General features: G+C 37.1%; 1 protein-coding gene across 1 annotated transcript in view; it reads left to right on the top strand.

The window, feature by feature from the left end:
- Positions 1 to 11,070, top strand: part of RBM33 (RNA binding motif protein 33) — a 216,345-nt gene extending 205,275 nt beyond the window's left edge. Inside the window, 2 exon segments of the mRNA XM_037835742.1 lie at positions 3,247 to 3,335; positions 3,744 to 11,070. Coding sequence (XP_037691670.1) covers positions 3,247 to 3,335; positions 3,744 to 3,792 — 138 coding nt within the window. The 3' untranslated portion in view covers positions 3,793 to 11,070.
- Positions 11,071 to 23,863: the final 12,793 nt, after the last annotated feature.

Raw genomic sequence — 23,863 nt, 5'->3', positions numbered from 1 at the left:
GGCAGTTAAGTCAAATGATTCTGAATGGGATTGTTGAATATAAATGCAGAAAGCAGCAAACTAAAGGAATATTCTTTTAACTTGAATTTTCTTGCTTAGAGTAGCACAGTTATTCTCAAAACTTGTCTGAAGAGGTCTTGTCTCTGAACAATGAAAAATAAATCAGAGTGAAATTTTTGTTAACCTTTTCCTTCTCTGTGCCAGTAAGTTATTTGTGTATATGAGTGTAGGGAGAGGGATGGGATAGGGTAAGAGTAAATATGCATACTTGAGACAAATTTCAACTCTTAATTTGTTCTGGGTGAAAAGTTTTGGTATCTGTTTTTTTTAAACTATATGAAAGTGTATTATTGAATTGCAGAAGTACATATTTTCAAAATGGAAGCTAGTGATCATAAACCTTGGCTTTTATTGTGCAGTTTCTTTTCTTCTGTCCCTAATAAGGAAATCACTAATATTCTTCATTTTGTTAGGTCAGAATGGTTGATTATTGACAATTCCTATGATTCAGTCCTAGATCTAGAAAATGGGGTTTGTTGTTTTGAAAGAAGGTGCAGAAATGTAAATAAAAGGGGGAGCAGTTATGATGCAAATTTTTAAGAAAATGCTATGTTAAATTGTGCTGATTATTTGAAAATTAAGAATTTCATTGGATGCTTATTCTCTATTGATACCTCCTAAATCAAATTGTAACATGACATTTAAGTTACAAATAAAGTAATCTTATATCAAATGTTTACCATTGACAACCTCATGCCTCTATTTCACATTGTGAAATCACCCAAAGGAAATAAAAGTCACCATCAGAAATTCTAGAATTTTTTTTCTTGAAAGAAGAGCATAGTGTTTCAAAATCTGAATTTCACCTGTGAACTGTAGAGTGTTTAAAATTGTTTGAGATATTAAGAGAAATTAATTTTTCTTGTTCATTCATAATTGAGCAATTTTTATGTTTTTAGAGATAAATTTACTGCTGTTCTTTTCATTTTGGCTGTAGGATCTGCCACAATATTAGCAGCAATTTATGTGAAGTTGTAATCACCTTGGGGGCATTACTTAAACTCCTTCAAAATCCTAGAGCACTGTAGCAATATTGTCAGAAGAAAGAACAGGCAAGAATATCAAAGGCAAGATTAAACACCAGAAAAATGAGTCTAGCAATGGAAGTCCTACCTCACTGATATAGTTGTAGTTATAGTTAATTTGAAGCTGGCTGTTACTAAATTGAGAAATGACTCTTATCCCACATTCTCCTCTGCCCCCATCTGGTGACAAAAGAGAATGGCATTTCTCTTTGAAGTGGAGCTCCTGAATTTCAACAATTGAAAATCATTTGAAACATAATTTAAGAGTGGAAGCAAGCAGAAAGATATGGCTGGCAGCTTGGTAGAGAAAACAGGTCTCGGTCATATAATACAAATGGAATTTCAAAGGCCAGAGAAACCATAATGCTGAGAATAAATCTAAGAGAAATTAGTATAATTAATTAATTAAAAACCAAGTTATTGAGCTTTATTTTCCTATTATGTTATGTGAAATCATCAAGAAAATTCTTCTGCTTCCTTTTTTTTTAATATCAGAAGAGGAACTCTGATGTTTATTAAACTTGATTAAGAAAAAAACAGACAAAGCCCATTGCTTCCTAGTATACTGCCTCACTTGCCTGAGTTGCTGGTCTGTCTTGGGTGATAATTTTTGAAATGATTTGGCTGCTCTTTCTGGTGGTGTTCAGTTTACAAACCGTATCAGCGCTGTTTAATTTGAAGGCTTAAAAGTTTTTTTCATGTTTATTAAAGTGGAGAGTACTTATTTCATGTACAGTATAACCTTTTTGAACATTTTCCAAGGGGTTGGTATTTTTAGCTATGGGCTTCCATTGTAGATTTTTGGCTAGTACTTTAAAATTAAATGCCACATTTAAATACTTTTAAAGGCTCATGCATTACAACTAGTTATTTTTTCCTGGCTGTGTTATGTTTGACTAATAGAGAAACCCAGAGACAGCAGATAGTTCCTTGACAATGAAAATTCAATGTCTTATGCAGTTCCTTAAGACTGTATATCATGGTGTCAGCAAGTGTCTTCCCAAAACTAAGTGTGCTAAGGGCATACCTGGTTATGCCTGCTCTTAATTGCAATCTGGTGAGCCTTGCAAATTGCTTCAGATATAGATGTACTGAATCCGGCTGTGTAACCAAAATATGTTGATGAGTATCGTGCTCTGAAGATTGGGACTGACTGATGGATCACAAAATATTACCTGATACATCTCTATCCTCTCTTTCCTGTTCCTCCAGTTTGCATAGACTTCTGCTTCCAGGGTTTAGTCAAAGCAATCCTAAATCCCAAAGCTTCAGAAAAGCAAAAAGCACTTCCCCCTCTTGCTCACAGAATATTTGAGGTCCCTGGTGTAAATAATCTCTTTCAAATGCTTTCTTTTTAAATGAACTATTCTATTTACTTAATTGATCATTTATTTTGGTAGCTCTCCATAAACTCATTTAGCTTTCATTGCAAAGAATGGACTCTTGGAATGGTTGTTTTACTATAAAGGACAACAACTCTCAGAATTTCTGAAGATTTCATTTAAGGTGCCTTGATACCACTTAGTAATGTCAGATGCTCTTAAATCCAAAATGTAACCACATTATGCAGATGACAGCCGAAAGTACAGCTGCCCCTCACCGTGACCCAGTTAAATGTATGAAAATCTAAATTTACCCAAAATAATAAATTAAGAGGTGATTATTCATTCTAGAAAGTGCACAGATAGTGGGATTCCCTTATTAAAGAGCAGTTTCCACTGATGTGATGGATAGTTTTGTAAAAAGATTATTTAGGGGGTTCCATTATAAGTCACCTGACAGGAAGGCATGAGAAAAGAACACTCTCAAGGGTTAACTGCCACTGAGTCTTAACAAAGAACGTTTAGTGGAAAGATTGGATGGTTTGCTTGTGGCCAAATTATGAAAAGTCTTAAGATCCAGGTGAGAGGATATAAGTAAGAATTGCTCAGGAGAATGGCTTATTGAAGCACTGTTTTTGGATAGATTATCTTGGTAAGTAAGAAAAATTGCCAGGAAGAGAAACTGGAGATAGAAAGGGAGGTGTATCAGGTTGTTTTAGTTATCCAGGTGTCAGCCTAGACTAGAATTCTGTATTAAAGCTAATAATATGTGTTTGTGTATATATATTTTTTACTATGTACAATGTGATATTAAAATGTTTCTTTGTTTCCTCCTCTAGAGTTTACAGATGCTTCCCCAGCAACGGAAAGCCATAGCAAAATTTAAGGAACCAGCACATGCATTGGCATTTCAACAGAAATTCCACAGGTAACCAGTAGATCCTTAAGAGGAATCTTTGTAGTTATGGTGATTTAGGAGTGGGAGGACAGAGTCTCTATACTGTGTGATCTTTCTAACAGAGTAGCATATTGCTTTGCATATGTGTATATGTGTGTGTGTGTGTGTGTGTCCCCACCTGTTATTGTAGAAATACACCAGTAATACATAAAGAGAGCAGACAGTGAATCTGTTCATAAAATGTAGCATGATTTAGTAATGTGGATAATTATCCTCTTGTTTATGTATGGATCTTATCTGTAAACCTGGATTTTTTTATGTATTAGATTTTCATTAATTAGGATCCACCATTCTACTTTTGTTTTCTCTTACGTTGGTGAATTTATTACTGATGTGCAGAATTAACTTAATGTTGATTGTTTCTTTAAATTTCCACAGGCATATGATAGATTTGTCCCACATAAATGTAGCCTTGATTGTTGAGTGATTTCTAATAGGAGAATCTGACCTTATGCTGTACAAATACTGTGGAATTTCTTCAATGAAGCTACCGGAGCAGAATCCTCAAGATCTTAGATGTTTCCAGTCTGCAGTCTAGAGCTGATGTTCGGAGCTGCAGATGGCAACAGGATTGAGTCGAGAAGAGCTGAACTTACAGGATATAGCAAACTGGAGTTTGGTGTTAGATTTCTTCAAATTCTGTTGTAACCACAAAGAACTACAGTTTTTCATTTTCTTTTGTTTTCAAAATGCTTACAATGCATGTAGACATTGTTCTTCAAGATCTTACTGAATGATCGAGCACAGTGACTTAGATTCCGGAAAGAACAGTAATGTCACAAATTCTAAGTATTTTTCACAGCAAAGAATATTTGATAATGGTTGCACTTATCTTCAGTGCAGGCTAGAAAACAGTTTTCTCGACCAAGCTTAACTTGAGTTGTCTTCTTGGAAAGACCTCAAAAGGTTCTTGTAAAAATGTAGATTAAAATTTGTGATTATTGATTGACATTTGCATATCTTGGAAAGTCCCAGAGTATGAGAGGGGGGTTGGGAGTGGTACCCATTTGAAGTGGCAGATTCTGCTTCTTGTAAATATTTCAAAAGCGCCAACTGTCTATACCTAGTTCCAAGGTGAAACTACCCACCCCTTTTTACCACTATTCCCAAATAAGGGAAAATACTGGATAGGCACCATTGCAGTTCCCTTCTGGCCTCTCATCTTTTAGCTCTTTTACATGGTTCCCTGTCAATAGAGTTGCATATCACAGCTCCAGTGTGAGATTAAAGAACATTTGAGGGTATAACAGACCTATTCAAATATTTCTTCTTTTTAAGTACAGCCCAGTGTGGCATATTTATGTCACTGGCTTTGTGATATATAACATTCTTTGGGAACCTGGATATAATGGTTTTGATTTTTTTTTTTTTTTTTTTTTTTAAAGGCCTTTTGAGCAGAGGATGAACTGTCCTTTAGTGCACCTAATGGCAAAATGATTTTTACTTTGGCTTATAATCCTTCATGGAAAAATGGATGTGAGGTAATGGCTATCTTTCAGGGATAATATAACATGAAATAAAATGTATGTATGTGTCATCGTGCAACTGCTTTTAGTAATTCTTGAAGTTCCTTTAGGTGAGACACTTATTCTCCATAAAGCAACGTTTAGTCAATTTCATTCTAAACAAGCATTGAAACAAGTGCCTTATTGTATTTCTGCTCATGAAAGAATCTCACTGTTTTGCATATGTTCTAATGTGGACCTGAACTATTTGAGCAAATAGTAGTAGGGCATACTCAAATGACTTTTTAGCTATATTTTATACTTAACGATTTCATGTCAATTTTATTGACATTATTAGTAGACCTAAGGGAAATGGAAGGCTGTTATCACTTAATTTATCTAGTTAACCCAGGAAAGGCCAGAATATGAACACTGAACCCTCTTTGAAGCAAATGCATTCCTTTATATCTGTCAACCTTCTAATAGGACTTAAAGGAGACAAAGTTCATGTGAGCTTGATCATCTTGTGTTTTCACAATTGAAATTTTATATTACTTTTCAAATTAAGTTACCAAAACAAATAATAAGAACTGGAGAAGAGTATCCCCTACCCTTATGAGACTTTCCGTAGCATTGATTCTAAAATGACATCATGTGCCTAAGAATAAGACTGGAAAATGAAGGTGGTTGTTTTCAGTGACTGCTCTTCAAAAGATTTTGGTTCGAGAAGACAATAGGCATTCCTAGGATATGTTAGAACTTTGAAAGTAAATCTTATGCCAGCCAAGTTGGCTCTAGCTGGTGGTGACTAGTCACTTTTGGTCCAGAAAGTCCCTAAACTTGGAAGATTGTGTTGTATATCATCCACGCTTGTGGATGCCACCAGTACAGTTGCCCAAGTAAAAGTCAGTGCTGTTTGCCCTTCACCTGCTTGACATAGGTTGTCACTGCCTACTTATTTTCATAAATATATACATATATATTTTTAAATGCAGTTTATTTTGTTCAGTCCGCAGAGAGCTGCATTGAAATGAGTTTGGAAGCCTGTGAGCTCTAATTAAGAGAGATCAAAACCACTTAGTATCCATGTTTGGCAGTGAGAAGACTTACAGATGATGAACTTAATGTTATTAGGGAGGATTTACTGATGCAGTAAAATCAGCTTAACAAACTTGTGCCATTTTCTGAAATGGTCTGAAAGAATTTTGGTTTTGAAATAAAAAATCTGAGTGTTGTCTCTGAAAAGCAGGTATTTAAGCACATTTTTTTTTTCTAGTTAGTCATGATAACAATACTATTTGGGCACCATTGTTCAAGCCTGATTTCATGGCTACCTTAAGGTCTGCTTTTGGCATTATCTGTATGATACGGTGCCATGGGAGCATGTATGTGTCTGTAAGTGTCTACACACATACGTAAGTGAGCTTTCTCCTATTTATAATGTTCTTGAAAAGATGAAGTAGAACTGGGTCTTCAATAAAGCACTGGCTAGAATGCCTAAATGCAGTCTGGCCTCTCTTAATATACAAATAACCATTATGAATGGACACTGCTAATAGAGACAATCTGAGTAATAAAGGTTTAGTTTTCTTGAAGGAAAGAAGCAGAATTAGAAAAGTAATGTTATTTCCATTTTCGGTGCACTTCCAGCAGTCAGACCACCTTAAGCTGAACCCTCTTGGAAGATCTGTTGCAACCATTATCTTTGTTCTTTATTTATCATGCATTTAAAATAAGATGCAAAAAGCATTTAAGATACTATGTAAATATGGACCTTTTAAAATTAAAATGTTATTGAAAATGCTTTCAATTCAGCAACATCTTAGCTATTTGTTAGTTCTTTTGTGTTGTCTTATCAAAGTTTGATGGATATAGTTCCATAATTGTTGATGTGTTTATGTGTATATTCGATTTTTATAAAGATGGTAGTAAGTCAATACATTTATCCTGATCTGTGTATTATTTGTTCACAAATTCAAGAGGCTTAACGCCAGTCAATATCAATATATCTCATCGGTAAATACAATGGGTGATTATGTGGAACCAAGTTATTTTTCTCTTTTCTTTTTGCGTTATCTTGTTTTAAGTTTGTGCTGTAATATAAGCTCACTTAGCTACTTATCTGAACATAACCTTGCAATATCATTGGTCTGGCCACATTGGTTGAATTCTTATACTGATAATCTTTTAGAGGAGATATCTCATCTCTCTCCTTTTTTTTTTTTTCCAAAAGAAATTTTGAGGGTCCCTCCCACCTCCACCCCTTTCTGAACAGGTAGCATCATAAGTATGTACCTGTATCCTTGCCTCATTGTGGAGAAGAGTTCATGAATGGGTGGGGGGTAGTTGTTTCATTATAATTATTTTTGATTTTGGTAGTTCATATCATGATTTGTAAAGATCCTGGATAAACAGTTGTTTAAACTTGGTTCTTTAGCTTTTCTGAATTGTGACACAGTTTAGATCCTGCACCCAGGGGTCTTTTTTCAAACAGCATTTTGCTTAGTTATGAAAATAGAAGCTTTTGTTACTTAAGGCGGCTGGGTAAGGTGTTTAGGTTGAAGGGGAGGGAGGAACAGATAGAAGTGGGGAGAGGAGAGTTTTGTAGAATGGAGAAATTCCAATGTAAGTGTTAATAATAAAATTTCTTCCAACACATTAACTCTTAAAGGGAGTCAAATTGGGAATATGCAGGGCAGAGCACATGGGTGGATGTCTCCTGAGAGGAATGAGAGGGCATTAGCCTGTCACATTAAAACCACAAATGACTAAACAACTTGAATTTAGTGGGTAGTTAAGCTCCTTTAGTAAGATGAGGACATGACTGGTGCATGTGGTAGTTTAGAAAAAGAAAACCGAAGATCCTGTCTGTGATCCTTTCAGTAGGATTAGTTTTGAGAATTTACCACTTTTTTTTTCCTTCTTGGCTTTTGATGTTTTGTTTTTTGTTTTTTGTTTTTTGTATTTCTTTGTTATATAATTGGAAAGGTAAGCTCAACAGGATACTTGGTTTATGACAGAATTACATTTTCGTAGCATAATTGAACAAAAACAAGATTGGTATATTGTAATGACTACAGTGTTTTTCTTGTACATTGTAGAGTGTTAAAAACCTCTTTACTTTTCTAGCTGTTTTTCCCTGTCCTGTATTCTCTCACTAGAGAGACAAAATGCTCAGTTTTCAAGAAACCCATTCCCCTGGGCAGTGTCTGTAGTGCTCATGATTTTTGACTTTGGCTTAGTCATTTTTATGTTCTTTCCAGAAATCTACTCTTATTTTCTCTCCTTTCCTACTTAGAGGATTCAGTTCTGGTTCACTTACTTTTAGACCTAATTTCCTTCATTAAGGTGTAGCACCCCCCCCCCTTTTTTTTTTTGATTTATTTGGAGTTGCAGGAGCTAGGAACAGAAGTGAGGGTGGGAGAGACAGAAAACTTGAAAGGTATTGCTGGTTCTTAAAAATATTTTTTTTCGTAAAAAAATATTTTTTAAGTGATGTATTCTAAAAGGAAATTAATTCTAATAAAGGGAGAGGGTGGAAGAGATAAAATGGGAACAGGAGATTCAACTTCAAGGGAGCCAAAAGGAGTTTAGATCAATTAGGGGAAAAGTTTAGATAATTTATTGTATTTAATAAGCATTTCAATAGACCTTTCCACTATTTAAAAACTTGAAAATGAGGTGTTATTTTGGACATTCTTAAATATGGACTCTCCAAAGGCATTTAGCCTTGATTTAATATTAAATCCTAAGGATTTTATGTAAGGTTTTTTTGCAACCTATTTAATTTTTATCATTTAAAATGCCTAACTTCTTAGGTACATAAGCCCATGGTTTTATGTACTGGAACCAAAGCAAAACTCACTGATTCATATTGGATCCTCAGGTATACCATCTTCTGGTATCATATGGTTGGGAAGGATCATTTGTTTCACACTTTGTAACCTGCCTTTTGTAGAGAACGTTTGAAAAATCTTAACCCTTCTGTGCCATGTTTTGGTAGGAAATCTTTTTAATTAAAATGGGCTGGTAGAACAGGTATTTCTAGTGAGAAGTTTCTTGAGTACTTGCTTTTTCCTTTTACTTCTAACCAACTAAAGTATAAAAAGGTCTTCATGTTGGTATTTTGCTTTGTTTTATTTGACTAATTTTATAAGGTAACTAGAATAATATAGGCTCATTGAAAAGAAACATGTAAATTTTTTATTTTAATATGTTCCACAGATTGGACAAACAGACTTATTACTTTAGTATATTCCATAAATTTTAAAATACTTGAGAAAGTAGACCTGACATTCTTATAACATTATTTTCCTTGAAACTACTTTTCATTTTCAAGGGCACATGAATAGAACCTGATTTTTAAAGGAATTTTCAAACTTGTGCACTATGCAGCATTGTCTTCAGATATATAATATGGGTTTTTAAAACTCTGTGCACACACGACACGTTTATGCTATTTACTGAAGAGCAAATAATCACTAATTTTTATAATTTAGCTTTGCTTTTTCACAGGCATGGGATCCAGAATTGTTTTTACCTCTATGAGGATTTTAACTCTTAGGCTTTAATTCCAGTGTTTAATTTTCAGGTACAACAAAGAAAAAGCACGAAATCTGATTTATTCATTTTCTCTCATTGCTGGACTTCTCTATTCTCTTCTTGCTACCATCATTTTATTAACTGGATCACATCACCAAGCCATCCTCCCATGCTTCTCCCTCTCGTTACTTTGCTTTACTTGCTTAAATTCATCTATCATCTGGTCACTGCTAACTTTCTTCCCATTCTGCAATTCTTTTATTTTCTTTTACTTTCCCATCTCTGGATCTTGTTTGTACTCCCTCCCATCCACCTTCTTTTGGTGATGAACTTCCCCATTTGGTGGCAGGTGCTTCCCTCATTTGTCTCTGTTCAATATTAGTATTTTGAATTCTACTCTTTGAGGGAAAATGTTTTGAATATTTTTGCACTGTGTTTACAGCTTATTTATAGCTAAACCTTTGCTTTGACAGGTTTTTACTCACGATTTATTCCTCCAGGTCTTTGATTGGAGAGAATAACATTTCAATTCTGTTATTTTGCAGTTATACTCTCTGTAGGAGTGTGTGGCGTTACCATAACAAAGATGCCAGTATCCTGCAGCATGCGGTTAGCGATGTAATTAATTAATCACCCACTTTCTTTGTTTTTTTTATTCCCTCTACTTTTGCAGGACCTCTTTTGCATGAGTTCAGTAGTAGTAGTAGCGTGCCTTATTATTCTACTGGGAAGTGTTGGCCTATTTGACCATCTGTTATTACTCTTGCTGACTGTGATCCTTCCTAACCTTAACATATATGCCCCATACATGCTGTTTTTGGGTCCAGCTCTGATGGGGAATATGAAGCTGTGTTTTTTGGGGGCGCATTGAGAGTTTAAAATTCAAGAGATGACTGAATTACTTTCCTCTGGGTTGATCTACTTCATGTTTTCTACCAAACACACTATATTTATGTTTGTGGGAAATGATGTTGCCATGTTTTACCCCATTTTTCACTTTGCATTAACCGCTTTGACAACTTTACCAGGAATATATGTGAAGAATAATAGTGGCATAATTGAAAATAAAATGTATTGTTGTGTGTATCATCTGTGTGACTCATACCAAAAAATCTGTTTTGAACTGTATTGTAATTTGAAAGGCATGTTAATAAAATTTTGTAGTTTCCACTTACGTTCTGTAGCTTTCATTTTATATTGCCACTCAGATTCTGTTATATCACATCTTCTTACCTGTGTAGACAAAAGACAGCATTTCTTACCCTCCTTAAGAGGACTGGGTTTGTTTTTCCCCCAAGAAGTGGTGGTGTCCGTCCCCAGGCCTTCCCAGACTCGCATCCTCATGTGCAGCCTTCCGCCATGCTGAGAGCCCCGCTGCGCAGCCGGGAGAAAGCCAGCCGCCGCGCCAGAGGCAGCCCAAGGCCTTGAGAGAGGCTTTCTAGAAACAGGTGGTTAATTGACTCTCCTGAAGGTCGTGGTAGCCATGACCTTCATCATCTTCCCATGCTTTAAAAAACTTTGAACTGGCCAAACACACAACAACAAAGTACGTTTTGTTTTGTTGGGGGTGGGGCATTAATATTGTCTTTTAATTTTTAAAAGCGTAATTACAAGTATTCAAAAGAAATTTGTATTCTAACACTATTTTAAAGAAGACTGAAAATGGAGTAATGTAGTCAACCATCCTATTTGTTTTTGTTACATGCATGTGTCTTGTTTTTAAGAAGTCATCGGAGCATGTGACTATCATGCATTCATTTTCCATTTAACATGTCATAAGCATTTTTCGTGATGCTACAAATTGCTCATAAATCATGTTCTATTTTGAAAATAAAGTATTTTGAAAATAAAGCACCACCGCTCCCTTCAAAGAAACATTGTCAAAGAAAACATTCTAAGAGAAAACCCAATGTGCACACACAGGCTACTTTAACAGTTCTGTATTCCTTTCTGACTATATCCTAATATTGGTGTACAGGATTTGGGATTCAGGCAAGCAGTAGATACTGGCTCCACTATGGACTCTTGAAAGCTTTGCCTTTTTTATCTGTAAAAAGGAGGCTTATCTTGTGAAGATTAAATGAAGTAGTATGTGTAAAATATAACCACTGTGCCTTTGGAGTAGTAGGTACTCAAATGTTTATTTCCTTTTGTTCTTCCCAAGTTTTATGGGAGATATGCAAGCCTACTTAATTGAGGTCCTTGTATCTGTTTTGGTTTGTCAGACTGCTGTGACAAATACCACATGCCACATGAAGGGTTGGCTTAAACAACCAGCGTTTATTAGTTCATGGGTTTAGAAGCCAGAAGTCCAAAATCAAGTGTTGGCAAGGTAATGCTTTCTCCCCAAAGTCGGTAGCTTCTGGGCCTAGCTTGCTGTGGTCCTTGGGGTTCCTTGGCTTGCATCCCTGCCTCCCATCACATGGCTGTCTGTCTCTCTCTCCTTGTGTCTGTTCTTCCAGTTTCGCTGACTTCTGGCTTCTTCCTCTGGCTTCTCTAATGTCTGGTTTCTGGTTTCTTCTCTTTTATAGATTAAGACCCACCTGATTCAGTTGGCCACACCTTAACTGATGACATCATCTTCAAAGGTTCTGTTTACAAATTCACACCCACAGGGATGTGGTTTAAGATGAAGGCCATGTCTTTTGCTGAGGTGCATAATTCAGCCAGTCACAGAATCTTCATGGTATCATCCATGGCTGTGAGGAGGATGATGGCATAGCAGTGGCCTTTCTGGATCATCCCCATTGTCCACCCAGACCAATATTGTATATATGACAGAGCCAAAAAGTTGGATGTTAGGGAAGAGCATAGCTGGCTTTGAAAGCATTGTCAGTTTATGTTTAAAGAAAAAAATCTGTGTTTCCAGCCTGTCTTAACCCCTTAGGAATGGATTTATAAGTTTGCTACTTGAATTGACCATTACTTGCCAGAGCCATAAGCAAGCTCTCCAGGAAATAAGCTAGAGAACTTGAGGCTCTGAGGTCCATTCTTTTTTTTTTTTTTTTTTTTGATTTTTTTTATTAAATTCAGTTTTATTGAAATACATTCACACACCATACAATCATCCATGATATACAATCCACTGTCCACAGTATGATAACATAGTTATGCGTTCATCACCACAATCTATCTATGAACATTTTCCTTACATCAGAAAGAACCAGAACAAGAATAAAAAATAAAAGTGAAAAAAGAACACCCAAATCATCCCAACCATCCCACCCCATTCGTCCTTTAGTTTTTATCCCCATTCCTCCACTCATCCATACACTAGATAAAGGGGGTGTGATCCACAAGGTCTTCACAATCACACTGTCACCCCTTGTAATCTACATTATTATATAATTGTCTTCAGGAGTCCAGACTGCTGGGTTGGAGTTTGGTAGTTTCAGGTATTTACTTCTAGCTATTCCAATACATTAAAGCCTAAGAGGTGTTACCTATATAGTGCATAAGAATGTCCACCAGAGTGACCTCTCGACTCCATTTGGAATCTCTCAGCCACTGAAACTATTTCATCTCATTTTGCATCCCCCTTTTGGTCAAGAAGATACTCTCAGTCCCATGATGCCGGGTCCACATTCATCCCCGGGAGTCATACTCTGCGTTGCCAGGGAGATTTACACCCCTGGGAGTCGGGTCCCACGTATGGGGGAGGGCAGCGAGTTCACCTGTCGAGATGGCTCAGTTAGAGAGAGAGACGGCCACATCTGAGCAACAAAGAGGTACTCAGGGGGAGACTCTTAGGCACCATTACATACAAGTTTAGACTCTCCTTTGTGGTAATGAGCTTCATAAGGGCAAGTCCCATGCTCGAGGGTCTGAGGTCCATTCTTAATGCATTTCACCTCTGCGTACTACATATTTAGTTCTAATGCCACAAATAAAAATGGAATAGATGCAGGCAGTGCATTCCAAAAGCAAGATAGTCTGCCAGGAGATAGATAGACACATCCTCCTCCTACAGGGCACCTCTTAGTTCCACATCAAAAAATCATCCACTGCTTTACTGACAAAAATCGTATTTACTTTTAAAGATACCCCATATTTTATCATTGTTCCCCATTGGTAAGGATGGAAAGGAAAATGCCTCCATTTGATTCTAGCTAAGGTAATGTGAAAGCAAGAGAAAAGAGATTTGGGAGGAAGTTGAAATTCAGAAGGAAGTGATTTGTACCAAAGTTGATGTGTCTGATTAATTTCAGAAGTCCAATTTAATTGAATTTTAAACCTAAATCATCTGAAAATGCCTAGCAGATTAAAGCTAAAACTGTTTTTCTTCCATTTTAATCCATATTCCAAGAATAAGTCATTCTTTAAGACCTGTACTTTGCCTTGGGTGGTGAAATCTTTATAGAAGATGGACAGAAAAGCACCTTGAGGTTTCAGGTAGCAAACAGTGTGCTTTGTTTTTAATTTGGGGGACACTATATGAGTGGAAGCTCCTTAAAGGAAGGTTTCACATCTTCATTTGTACCTTGAAACCCAGCACATTGCCTGGCTCATAGAAGATCCTCAATATTTATTCATGCAACTATCTGCCTGAAGTGGTGTTTGTTACACGGGCCCAGGTGTGACCCTCTTGACAGACACGGAGGTTCGGAGGCATTTGAAATGTTTGTTTTTCAATCACTTCTGTTGAAATGTTGCAGCTGAGTTGTGAAATTTCTCACCCACTGCAGTTTTTGCCCATCTCATCTGACAGGTTCTTTCCTCGTTCAAAAATATATTTCTGTATTTTGGAAGAGATGATTTTTAGGAGTTCTTTTCCTAAAAGAACAGCTCAAGAATGGTGGTTCCAAAAAATGAAAGCACAGAAAGTAATGTGTTGTACCTATTTAGGTATAGCTCCCAAATGTGGTATTTAAGAAGAAAGTAAAACACGCACACACAAAAGGACAAGTAAAAAAAAGAAGTTGTGAACACAGCAACTCTTAAGCTCCATGCTCAAATACCAAGTTTCCTTGCTGAACTTTTGGGGTTGCCTGAGACGGCAATGAATGGGCAGAGAGGTTTCTTGTAGCTTTCTTTCCATGGTCTACCTTAGGCCGGAGTGAGAAAATGACTGGAAAGGTCAGCAGGCCACAGTCAGTGGAGCCTGTGGACACAAGACACTGACAGCCAGTCTGCTGCGAGCAGTCTGCGACCCACGCACTGCAGTTCACAGCATGTCGCACACATTAACTCCTTCATCTTGTGACAACCCTATGGCATAAGTAGATACTATGTCCCCATTTCACAAGTGGGAAACCAAGGCATAAAGAAGTGAAGACCTTTGTCCACGTTTGCTAGTAAATGGCAAAGCTGGGATTGGAACTCAGCAAGCTGGCTCCAGACCCTGCCTTCTGAACTGCAGGACTCTACAAGGTAACGTGAAAGGGAACTAACGATTCAGTATCCCAAAAGAACACCTTTCTTTCGTGGCCTGAGCTCCATCCACCTTTGGATAAGCCTGTACCTATCTGACAACAAGGAGCAGTCGAGTGAAATTTCAGCAGTTTTCTGTCTGTGACCTGTGAAAATACAGCCCCAGACATATTTTAAACATCTGTTAAACTTTCTCTCTAAGCTCCACATCTGTCTATATGTCTGTTTACATAATTAAAAGGCCATCCTTAGCTTTGTCTTCCATGGTGTGATGATGACTGTTGCGAATGGTCATCCAAGCAATTCTGACCTGCTTCCTGGATTAATAGAGGTAGAATCAATTAATAAGGGCTGAGGATTCTTTGAACACTTGGCCATGCTGTGTGTTCTAGGAATGTTATATTTGAGTTATCTCATTTAATCCTCCCCAATCCCACGAAGGAGGTAGGTCCTATAGTTGTCTCCATTTTACACACAAGGCACCTGAAGACTAGAGAAAGTAATTTGTGTCAGAGCCTGAACTTGAACCTGGGACTGTACACTGCTGTCTTGAGTATTAGTGTTTGTATTTCTTTGTAGTCTTAGGACTATGTGTAGTCCCAGAAGCCAAGAACTAGGAAAGCCCTGGCACTATTATTAAGCCATAGCATAAACTTGGACAAATCATTGACTTCTTTAAGTAAGTCTCAAGTTCCAATTTTGAAAAAATTAGGCTCTAACCCAAACATTTTTCAAGTATGAGAAGCTGTGAATTGTTTGGTAACTATTGACACCTCGTTGTCAACAAAGACAGATAAGAGTTTATCAGAACTCCCCAAATTCTTGTCTTTCCATCACTTCTCTTCCAGTAAATACGTGATAAAGTGACCATGCAACCTTGTATTGAAGAAAAGGTCTGGCAAAAAGTCCAGGTTTGGGCCATACTGAAACTGTGGCGTGTAGCCGTACCACAGTCATGCCACCGCTCTGGGGTCCAGACTGGATAACTAGAGATTTCCTCTTACAAGTATCATGCTGAGTCCTGACCACCAAAGATGGGAAAGTCAACAGGACATCCTGTTTGATCTGTTTGTCCTAATGTCTGTGAGAAACCAGATGAAGAGTGGCATTTCTCTTACTCAAAGCAACATCTGAAGTTGAGAAATTGAGGTATCTTAGTGCCCACTTATAAGCTTTTAACCCAGATTTGAAAGCAAGCCTGGATATTTTCAATGTTAGAATCTAGAAATGCATTGTCCCTAAAATTGAAAATGGAGAGAACTTTTTCTCACCACTAAAGGATAGCAACTTTTGACTCTGAAGAAATTCTACCATACTTTATATTACTCTTAAAGTGCAGTGATAACTATCAGGATGACTCAGGTACTGAAGCTTCTTGTTCCCAGCCCATTTACATTACTTAATATGCACATTAGTATACCAGAAACCAGAGTCCACTAGAGATTCAGAAGGGTCCTCCTTTCTCTAGGATTATGAACCAAGCTGTTGTATGGGAGCCATTAATAAGAACCATTCAAATTATTTGAAGCTGCCTGAGATTCTTTCTCCCATCAGTCTTTGAATTAATCAAAGAAAAATATTTATTTAACAAAATTAATAAATCCTCCTTCTTAGAAAGAAATTAACAAAACAGACAAATTACTGGCTAATTTAATTGAGAAAAAGGGGAAAAACACAAATATACAAAAAATGCCAGGGGAAAATGCCTGTCAATAAAAAAAGGACTTTGGAAAACTCATAAAAGCCTGCTTTGCAGGTCTCTGCAAATAAATGTAAAAATCTAAATGAAATGAAAAATTTCTTAGGAAAAACTAGTTTACCCAAACTGATCCCAGTAAAGACTTGAAGTTTAAACTGACCAATCTCCATTGAAGAAATAGAGAATGATATGAAGGAACTAGTCACACCAAAAAAGCACCAGGCACAGATGGTTTCACAGAGGAATTCTACCAAACATTGAGAGACTAGATGTAACCAGTGCTATGTAAGTTGTTTCAGAATACCTAAAATGAAAGACTTCCACATTCTTTTCATGAAGCCTCTGTCATTGATACATAACCCTGATAAAGATAGTACAAAAAGAAAAATTACAGACCAATAATACTTATGAATATCAGTGCAAAAATTCCTAGATAATATATTGGCAAACAAAACTTTACATTAAGAAACATGACATTTAAAAATAGTTCACCATGACCAAGTGAATTTTACACCATAAATCCCAAGATGATTCAATGTTAGGAAATCTGTTAATATAATTACCCTCATTAACAGGTATAAGAAGAAAAATCATGCTATCTCCATAGTTGCTTAAAAAAAGAAAAAAAAAACCCTTTGCCAAAATTCAATACCCATTTCTAATAAAAATTCCCAAGAAAATAGGAATGGATAGTACTTCCTTAAATGATAAGATATAAATATCCTCAATCTTAAAGCCAACATCTCACTTAATGAGAAAATACTGGTGGCACTTCCACTAAGGTCAGGAAAAAGCAAGGATGCCTACTATTTTAACTGCTATTTAATGTTGTACAGGAGATATTAATGAATGATATTAGACATGAGGAAGCAATAAGAGGCCTAAGAATTGAAAAAGAGTTAAAACTATATTTGTAGATGACACGATAAGATACCTGGAAAATTCTGAAAATCAATGATAAACTAGTTTTGAACAATAAAAGAATTTAGCAAGATAGCAGAATATCAAATTAACATGAAAAAATCTATAGCTTTCATACACACAAATAAAAAACAACTAAAAGGTAGAAGGAAGAGAAAATTCCTATTTACAATAGCAATGAAAAAGAAAATAGGGACAGATTTAATAAGAAATTTTTGAAAAGATAATTATAAAACACTCCTGAAAGACATGAGATAAACTTAGTTAAATAGAAATATGCCCCTTATTCTTGGTTAGGATGTCTCAACATCAACAGATCAGGTCTCCTTAAGTTAATTCATGATTTAATGTGATACCAGTAAATACATTGACAAGCTTTTAATTTTTTCTGAAGTTAGACAAATTTACACTAAAGTTCATATGGAAAAATGAACATACAAGAAGAGCTTTTAAAAACTCATTGAAAAGGAAGGGCTAATGAGGGGGGAAAGTGTAGGCCTCCCAGATAGTAAAACAATGCAATAGCCCTATAATTAAAACAATGTAGTATTGGTATACAAATAGATACACACATTATACAATAGGCAGTCTAGAAATAAGCCCAACTATACACGGAAATCCAGTATATAATAAAGATGGCATCTAGAATCATTGGGGCAAAGATGGGCTTTTAAATAAGTGGAATTAGAACAACTGTATAGCCATTTAGGAAAAGATAAAATTAAATTCATTCCTTACACTATACACAGAATAGACTCTGAATGGATTCAGAGATCTAAGGCAAAAGTGAAAGTATTGGGAGGTGGGGCAAGATGACAGCATAGGGAGGTGTGGAATTTATTAAGTCCTCTAGTAAATAGCCAAGAAAAACTAGTAAATAGTCTGGAACAACTGTTGGGGGACATCTGTGACAGGACACACATTATACACCAGTCCAGAATGGGTGGAATGGCTGAGATTGCAGCATAGGGCTGTAAGTAAAGCTCCCCAAAGTACAGAGCTGATACCCCTCCCCCACCAGCATAGCAGGCTGAGTTGGAACACTTCACTGTGGGAAAAAGAAGCAGCCTACTAGGTGCAAGGGAAGGTAACTCAACCAAACTCCAATTGTGGTTTTAATTAACAAATTTGGACTACTGAATATAAGCTATGAGCACAGATAAGCCTGGAGCAAGCAGAAAAGGAATCCCAAGGTCTCTCCCAGCAGAGAGGAAGGAGGACTGACTGAAAAAAATTATAAATAAATAAAAACAGAGATTTTTTGAGACAGTTGAGTTCAGAATACTGGAATATGGCTGTGTCCCAAGAAAACGGGCACATAGAACTGGGTACCAACTCTGGTCAATTAGTGAAACTGGGGGGCTGGGACTGGCTCTGAAAAGGGTATTTATTTATTTTTTCTTTTTTTTTTTTCTCTCATTCTAAGTAACTCATTAGAAAAAGCCTCAGACATTTTCAATTATCTGCACTGACCCAGGCAAGGGTGGAGTTAAGAGAGAGAGACAAAGGAATAAGTCAAGTGAAGTAGATAATTCCCTAAAGGGGTATCTTTCCTAAGGGGGGGTGGGGCCCAGCTCAAGTGGCTGCCCTCTCTCAGAGAATTCAGACCCCAGGGCCTGGTTGGTTGGGATGGAAACAGCTTAAGCTTGGCTTCTGACACCCTCAGCCCCTGGCTGGGACAGGGTCTTCTGAGAATTAAAGACACTGCACCTGTTAACACCAGGGGGAGCTGTGGGCTAACGTGCCACCTGCAGGGCAGGATAGGAAAAGCACAGAGTCTAGAGGCCTCACAGAAAGTCTGACAACCTGCTGGGTCTCATCCTCAAGGAAACCTGATACTGATTACACCATCCTCCTGAGACCTGGGCCCATCTGGTCTGGGAAAATCTGACTGAGGTAATCAAGGAAACCAGATGCCTAGATGTTCTGGTTTGCTAATGCTGCCATTTGCAAAAATACCAGAAATGGATTGGCATTTATAAAGGGGGTTTATCTGGTTACAAAGTTACAGTCTTAAGGCCATAAAGTGTCCAAGGTAAGGCATCAACAATAAGGTAACTTCACTGAAGGATGCCTAATGGTGTCCAGAAAACCTCTGTTAGCTGGGAAGGCACATGGCTGGCACCTACTGATCCAGGGTTGTGTTCCAGTTCTCTCAGCTCCTGTGCATTCTTCAAAATGTTGCTCTTGGGGCTTTTTTTCCTCTTTAGGCTTCTCTAGAGTGAAAGTCTGCTTTCAATGGCCATCTCCAAAATGTGTCTCTCAGCTGCAGCACCTCCTTCTGTCTGTGAACACTTTTATGACTCCAGTGATTCAATTAAGACCCACCCTGAATGGGTGGGGTAACACCTCCACGGAAATTATCGAATCAAAGTTCTCGCCCATAGTTGATAGAGTCACATCTCCATGGAAACATGCAATCAAACGACTCCAACCTAATCAACACTAATACATCTGCCACCACAAGATTGTATCAAAGAACATGTCATTTTGGGGGACATAATACATCCAAACTGGCACACTAGACAACAAAAAATTACAAGTCACACTAGGAAAAATGAAGATATGGCCCAGTCAAAGGAACAAACACTTCAAATGAGATACAGGAGCTGAAACAACTAATTAAAGATGTTCAGCCATAAGCTTCTAAATCAAATCAATGAACTGAAGGAAAATGTGGCAAAAGAGATGAAGGATATAAAGAAGACACTAAGTGTCCATAAAGAAGAATTTGTAAGCTTGAAAAAACAAATGGCAGAACTTATGGGAATGAAAGGCACAATAGAAGAGATGAAAAACACAATGGAGACATACAACAGCAGATTTGAAAAGGCAGAAGAAAGGATTCATGAACTGGAGGACAGGACACCTGAAATCATACACACAAAAGAACAGATAGGGAAAAGAATGGAAAAATATGAGCAGCATCTCAGGAAATTGAATGACAACATGAAATGCTTGAATATACATGTTACAGGTGTCCCAGAAGGAAAAGAGAAGGGAAAAAGGGCAGAAACTATAATAAAGAAAATGATAACTGAAAATATCTCTTATGAAAGAAATAAAATTTCAGATTCAAGAAGCACAGTGTATCCCAAATGGAATAGATCTGAATACACCTATTCCAAGAAACTTAATGATCAAATTATCAAATGTGAAAGACAAAGAGAGAATTCTGAAAGCAGCAAGAGAAAAGTGATCCATCACATACAAGGGAAGCTCAATAAGACTATGTGGATTTCTCAGCAGAAACCATGGAGGCAATAAGGCAGTGGTATGATATACTTAAGATTCTGAAAGAGAAAAACTGCCAATCAAGAATTCTATATCTGTCAAAACTGTCCTTCAAAAATGAAGGAGAGTTTAAAATATTTTCAAACAAACAGACACTGAGAGAGTTTGTGAACAAGATACATGCTCTACAAGAAATACTAAAGGGAGCACTACAAGCAGATAGGAAAAGACAGGAGAGAGACATTCAGAGAAGAGTACAGAAATGAAGACTATCAGTAAGTGTAAAAATAGAGAGAAAAAAATAAAAATAAAATAACATATGACATATAAAATCCAAAAGACAAAATGATAGATAGTAGACATTGCATTGAGTGAAATTAGCCAGAAAGAAAAGGACAAATACTGTATGATCTCACTAATATGAACTAACATGAATGAGCAAAACTTGAAAGTTAAAGTTGAGAACACAGATTATCAGAAAAGAGGATAGAGATCATGCATCTGATGCTGAAGGAGTACAGAATCCTCAACAGGATTGAATGTACACATCCAGAAATAGCATAATACTGTGTGATGGTAGCACAATACTTTAAGTACTCTGAACAAAGATGATTGTGAGTATGGGTGACAGAGGAAGGCTAGGGACATGTATAATACCAGAAAAAAAGATAGAAGATAAAGACTGGGATTGTATAACTTAGTGAAACCTAGAGTGGCCAATAATGGTGATTAAGTGTCCTAATATAAGAATGTTTTTACATGAGGGAGAACAAATGAATTTCAACATTGCAAGGTATTGAAAACTGGATGGTATGGGGGAAAAAGACAATCAATACAAACTAAAGTCTCTAGTTAACAGTAATATTGTAACATGCTTCTATTAATTTAACAAAGGCAATATGCCAAAGCTAAAGGTCTATAAAAGGGGGGTATAAGGGAGTGGTAGGGGATTCTTGGTGGTGGTGGTGTTCTTGTATGACTTTTTCATTTTATTTTATTTCATTTTTTTCTTCTATCTTTTTTATTCACTTTTTTTCTCCTCTTCCTCTTCAATTGTGGAAAAAATGGAAATATCCTCATATAGATTATGGTGGTAAATGCATAACTATGTGATTATACTGGGAATCATTAATTGTTTACTTAGGATGGATTGTATGGTAGGTGAATAAAACTGTTTAAAAAATAAACAAGGATATAAGTGCTGGAGAAAATATGGAGAGAGGGATGTACCTATTGACTATTGGTGAGGAAGTAGAATGGTGCGGCCCATCTGGTGGGCAGTGTGGTGGTTCCACAGGAAGCTAGGTATGGGGTTGCCATATGGTCCTGCAACTCTGTTATTGGTTATATACTTGGAGGAACTGAGATCAGGGACACTAGTGGACATTTGCACACTGGTATTTATGGCAGCAGTATTTACAATTGGCAATGGATGGAGGTAGCCTAAGGGTACATCAACTGATATACCAAATGGTAAACTGTAGTGTATATATACAATGGAATATTGAGTGGCAGCAAGAAGGAATGAAGTTGTGAGGCATGCGACTAGGTGAATGGACCTTGAGGACAGTAGGTTGAGTGAAGTAAGCCAGAAATGAAAAGATAAAAATTATAACATCTCACTAATATGCACTCACAATAATGTGCAAACTCTGAGAATTGAATTTGGGAGCATGGGTTATCATGGGAAGGTTTATGTAAAGGTTCCTAGATTGTAAGCTCTTATAGCAGTCACATCTATTCATGAGTTGTAACAGTGATTTCTAAATTCTGACCTGCTGAGCTATTTGTGTGTGACCTGGTTGGTCCCTGGAGCTTTGGGCATCTGTGTCGTGCCTGGGACTCAGAGCCACAGTTTGGCAGATGTGAGTGTCAGCCTTGCCCCATGTGGCAACTGTTAAAGAGGCTGAAAGGGAGATCAGACATTGATTGGAGGTATGAATGAAATGGAATTGGTTGACACTGGGTTGGATCAGACTAAAGGGTAGAGGATGATGTAAACTGTGTTTTAAAACTTTGGCTTCTGTGTGGGACCAAAGGAAGAGATGTTTATTTGGTGCAAAATCTATGTTTTCTGTAGCACACTACATAATTTAACTTGTATGGTCAGTTTTCTCAAACACCATAATTGTATGGAGCCTTGAATGGAGAGTGAAATCTGGTTGGTTTGTATAGGTTGGTGTGAGGCCCCAATGCATCTCAGAGTAATTTGGGCAGAGAATAAAAAAGTGTTTGCAAGCCCCCTTTGAGCGACTTGGGGAAAATGTGGAAATATTAAACTTCCCCACCTGAGGAATTCCTGATATTCTTGCAAGCCTTGGGGACTGCCACTTGAAGGCTGAGCCCTGAATCTTGGGGCTTCCCCTTATGAAGCTTGTTAATGCAAAGGAGAGGCTAAGCCTACTTATAACTGTGCCTGAGTCACCCCCAGAGAACCTCTTTTGTTGCTCAGATGTGGCCTCTCTCTCTAAGCTAACTTGGCAGGTAAACTCAGTGCCCTTCCCCCTACATGGGACATGACTCCCACGGGTGTACATCTCCCTGACAATGTGGGATGTGACTCCTTGGGATGAGCCTGGACCCAGCTTCATAGGATTGAGAAAGCCTTCTTGACCAAAAGGGGGAAGAGAAATGATACAAATAAAGTTTGAGTGACTGAGAAATTGCAAAAGGAGTTGAGAGGTCATTCTGGAGGTAACTCTTACGCATTGTATAAATATCCTTTTTTAGTTTATAGTTTATTAGAATAACTATAAGGAAATACCTGAAACTATTGAACTGCAACCCAGTAGCCTTGATTCTTGAAGATGAGTGTATAACTATATAGCTTATATGGTGTGACCATGTGGTTGTAAAAACCTCATGGCTCACACTCCCTTTACCCAGTGTATGGACAAATGAGTAGAAAAATGGGGACAAAAACTAGGTGAATAATGGAGGGGGGGAGGATTTGGGATGTTTTGGGTGTCCTTTTTAAATTTGTTTTTTTTTCTTATTTTTATTTTTGTTTTTTGGAGTGATGAAAATGTTCAAGGATGATTGTGGTGATGAATGCACAAATATGTGACGATACTGTGAACAGTGTTGTACACTTTGGATGATTGTATGGCATGTGAATATATTTCAATAAAATTGCATTTAAAAAAAATGAAAGTATTTAAGTACTATATATTCCACAACCTGGGTGAATTTCTCTATAATCTGGGTGTAGAAAAGGCTTTCTAACTGTATCTCAAAATCCAGATTCAATAAGAGAAAAGTTTGATAAATTTAACTACATAAAAACC

The sequence above is a fragment of the Choloepus didactylus genome, chromosome 5, assembly GCF_015220235.1.
Source record: "Choloepus didactylus isolate mChoDid1 chromosome 5, mChoDid1.pri, whole genome shotgun sequence".
In the NCBI taxonomy this organism is placed as follows: Eukaryota; Metazoa; Chordata; class Mammalia; order Pilosa; family Megalonychidae; genus Choloepus; species Choloepus didactylus.
Note: the sequence above shows the minus strand (reverse complement) of the source record. Positions and strands in the feature narration are given on the sequence as shown.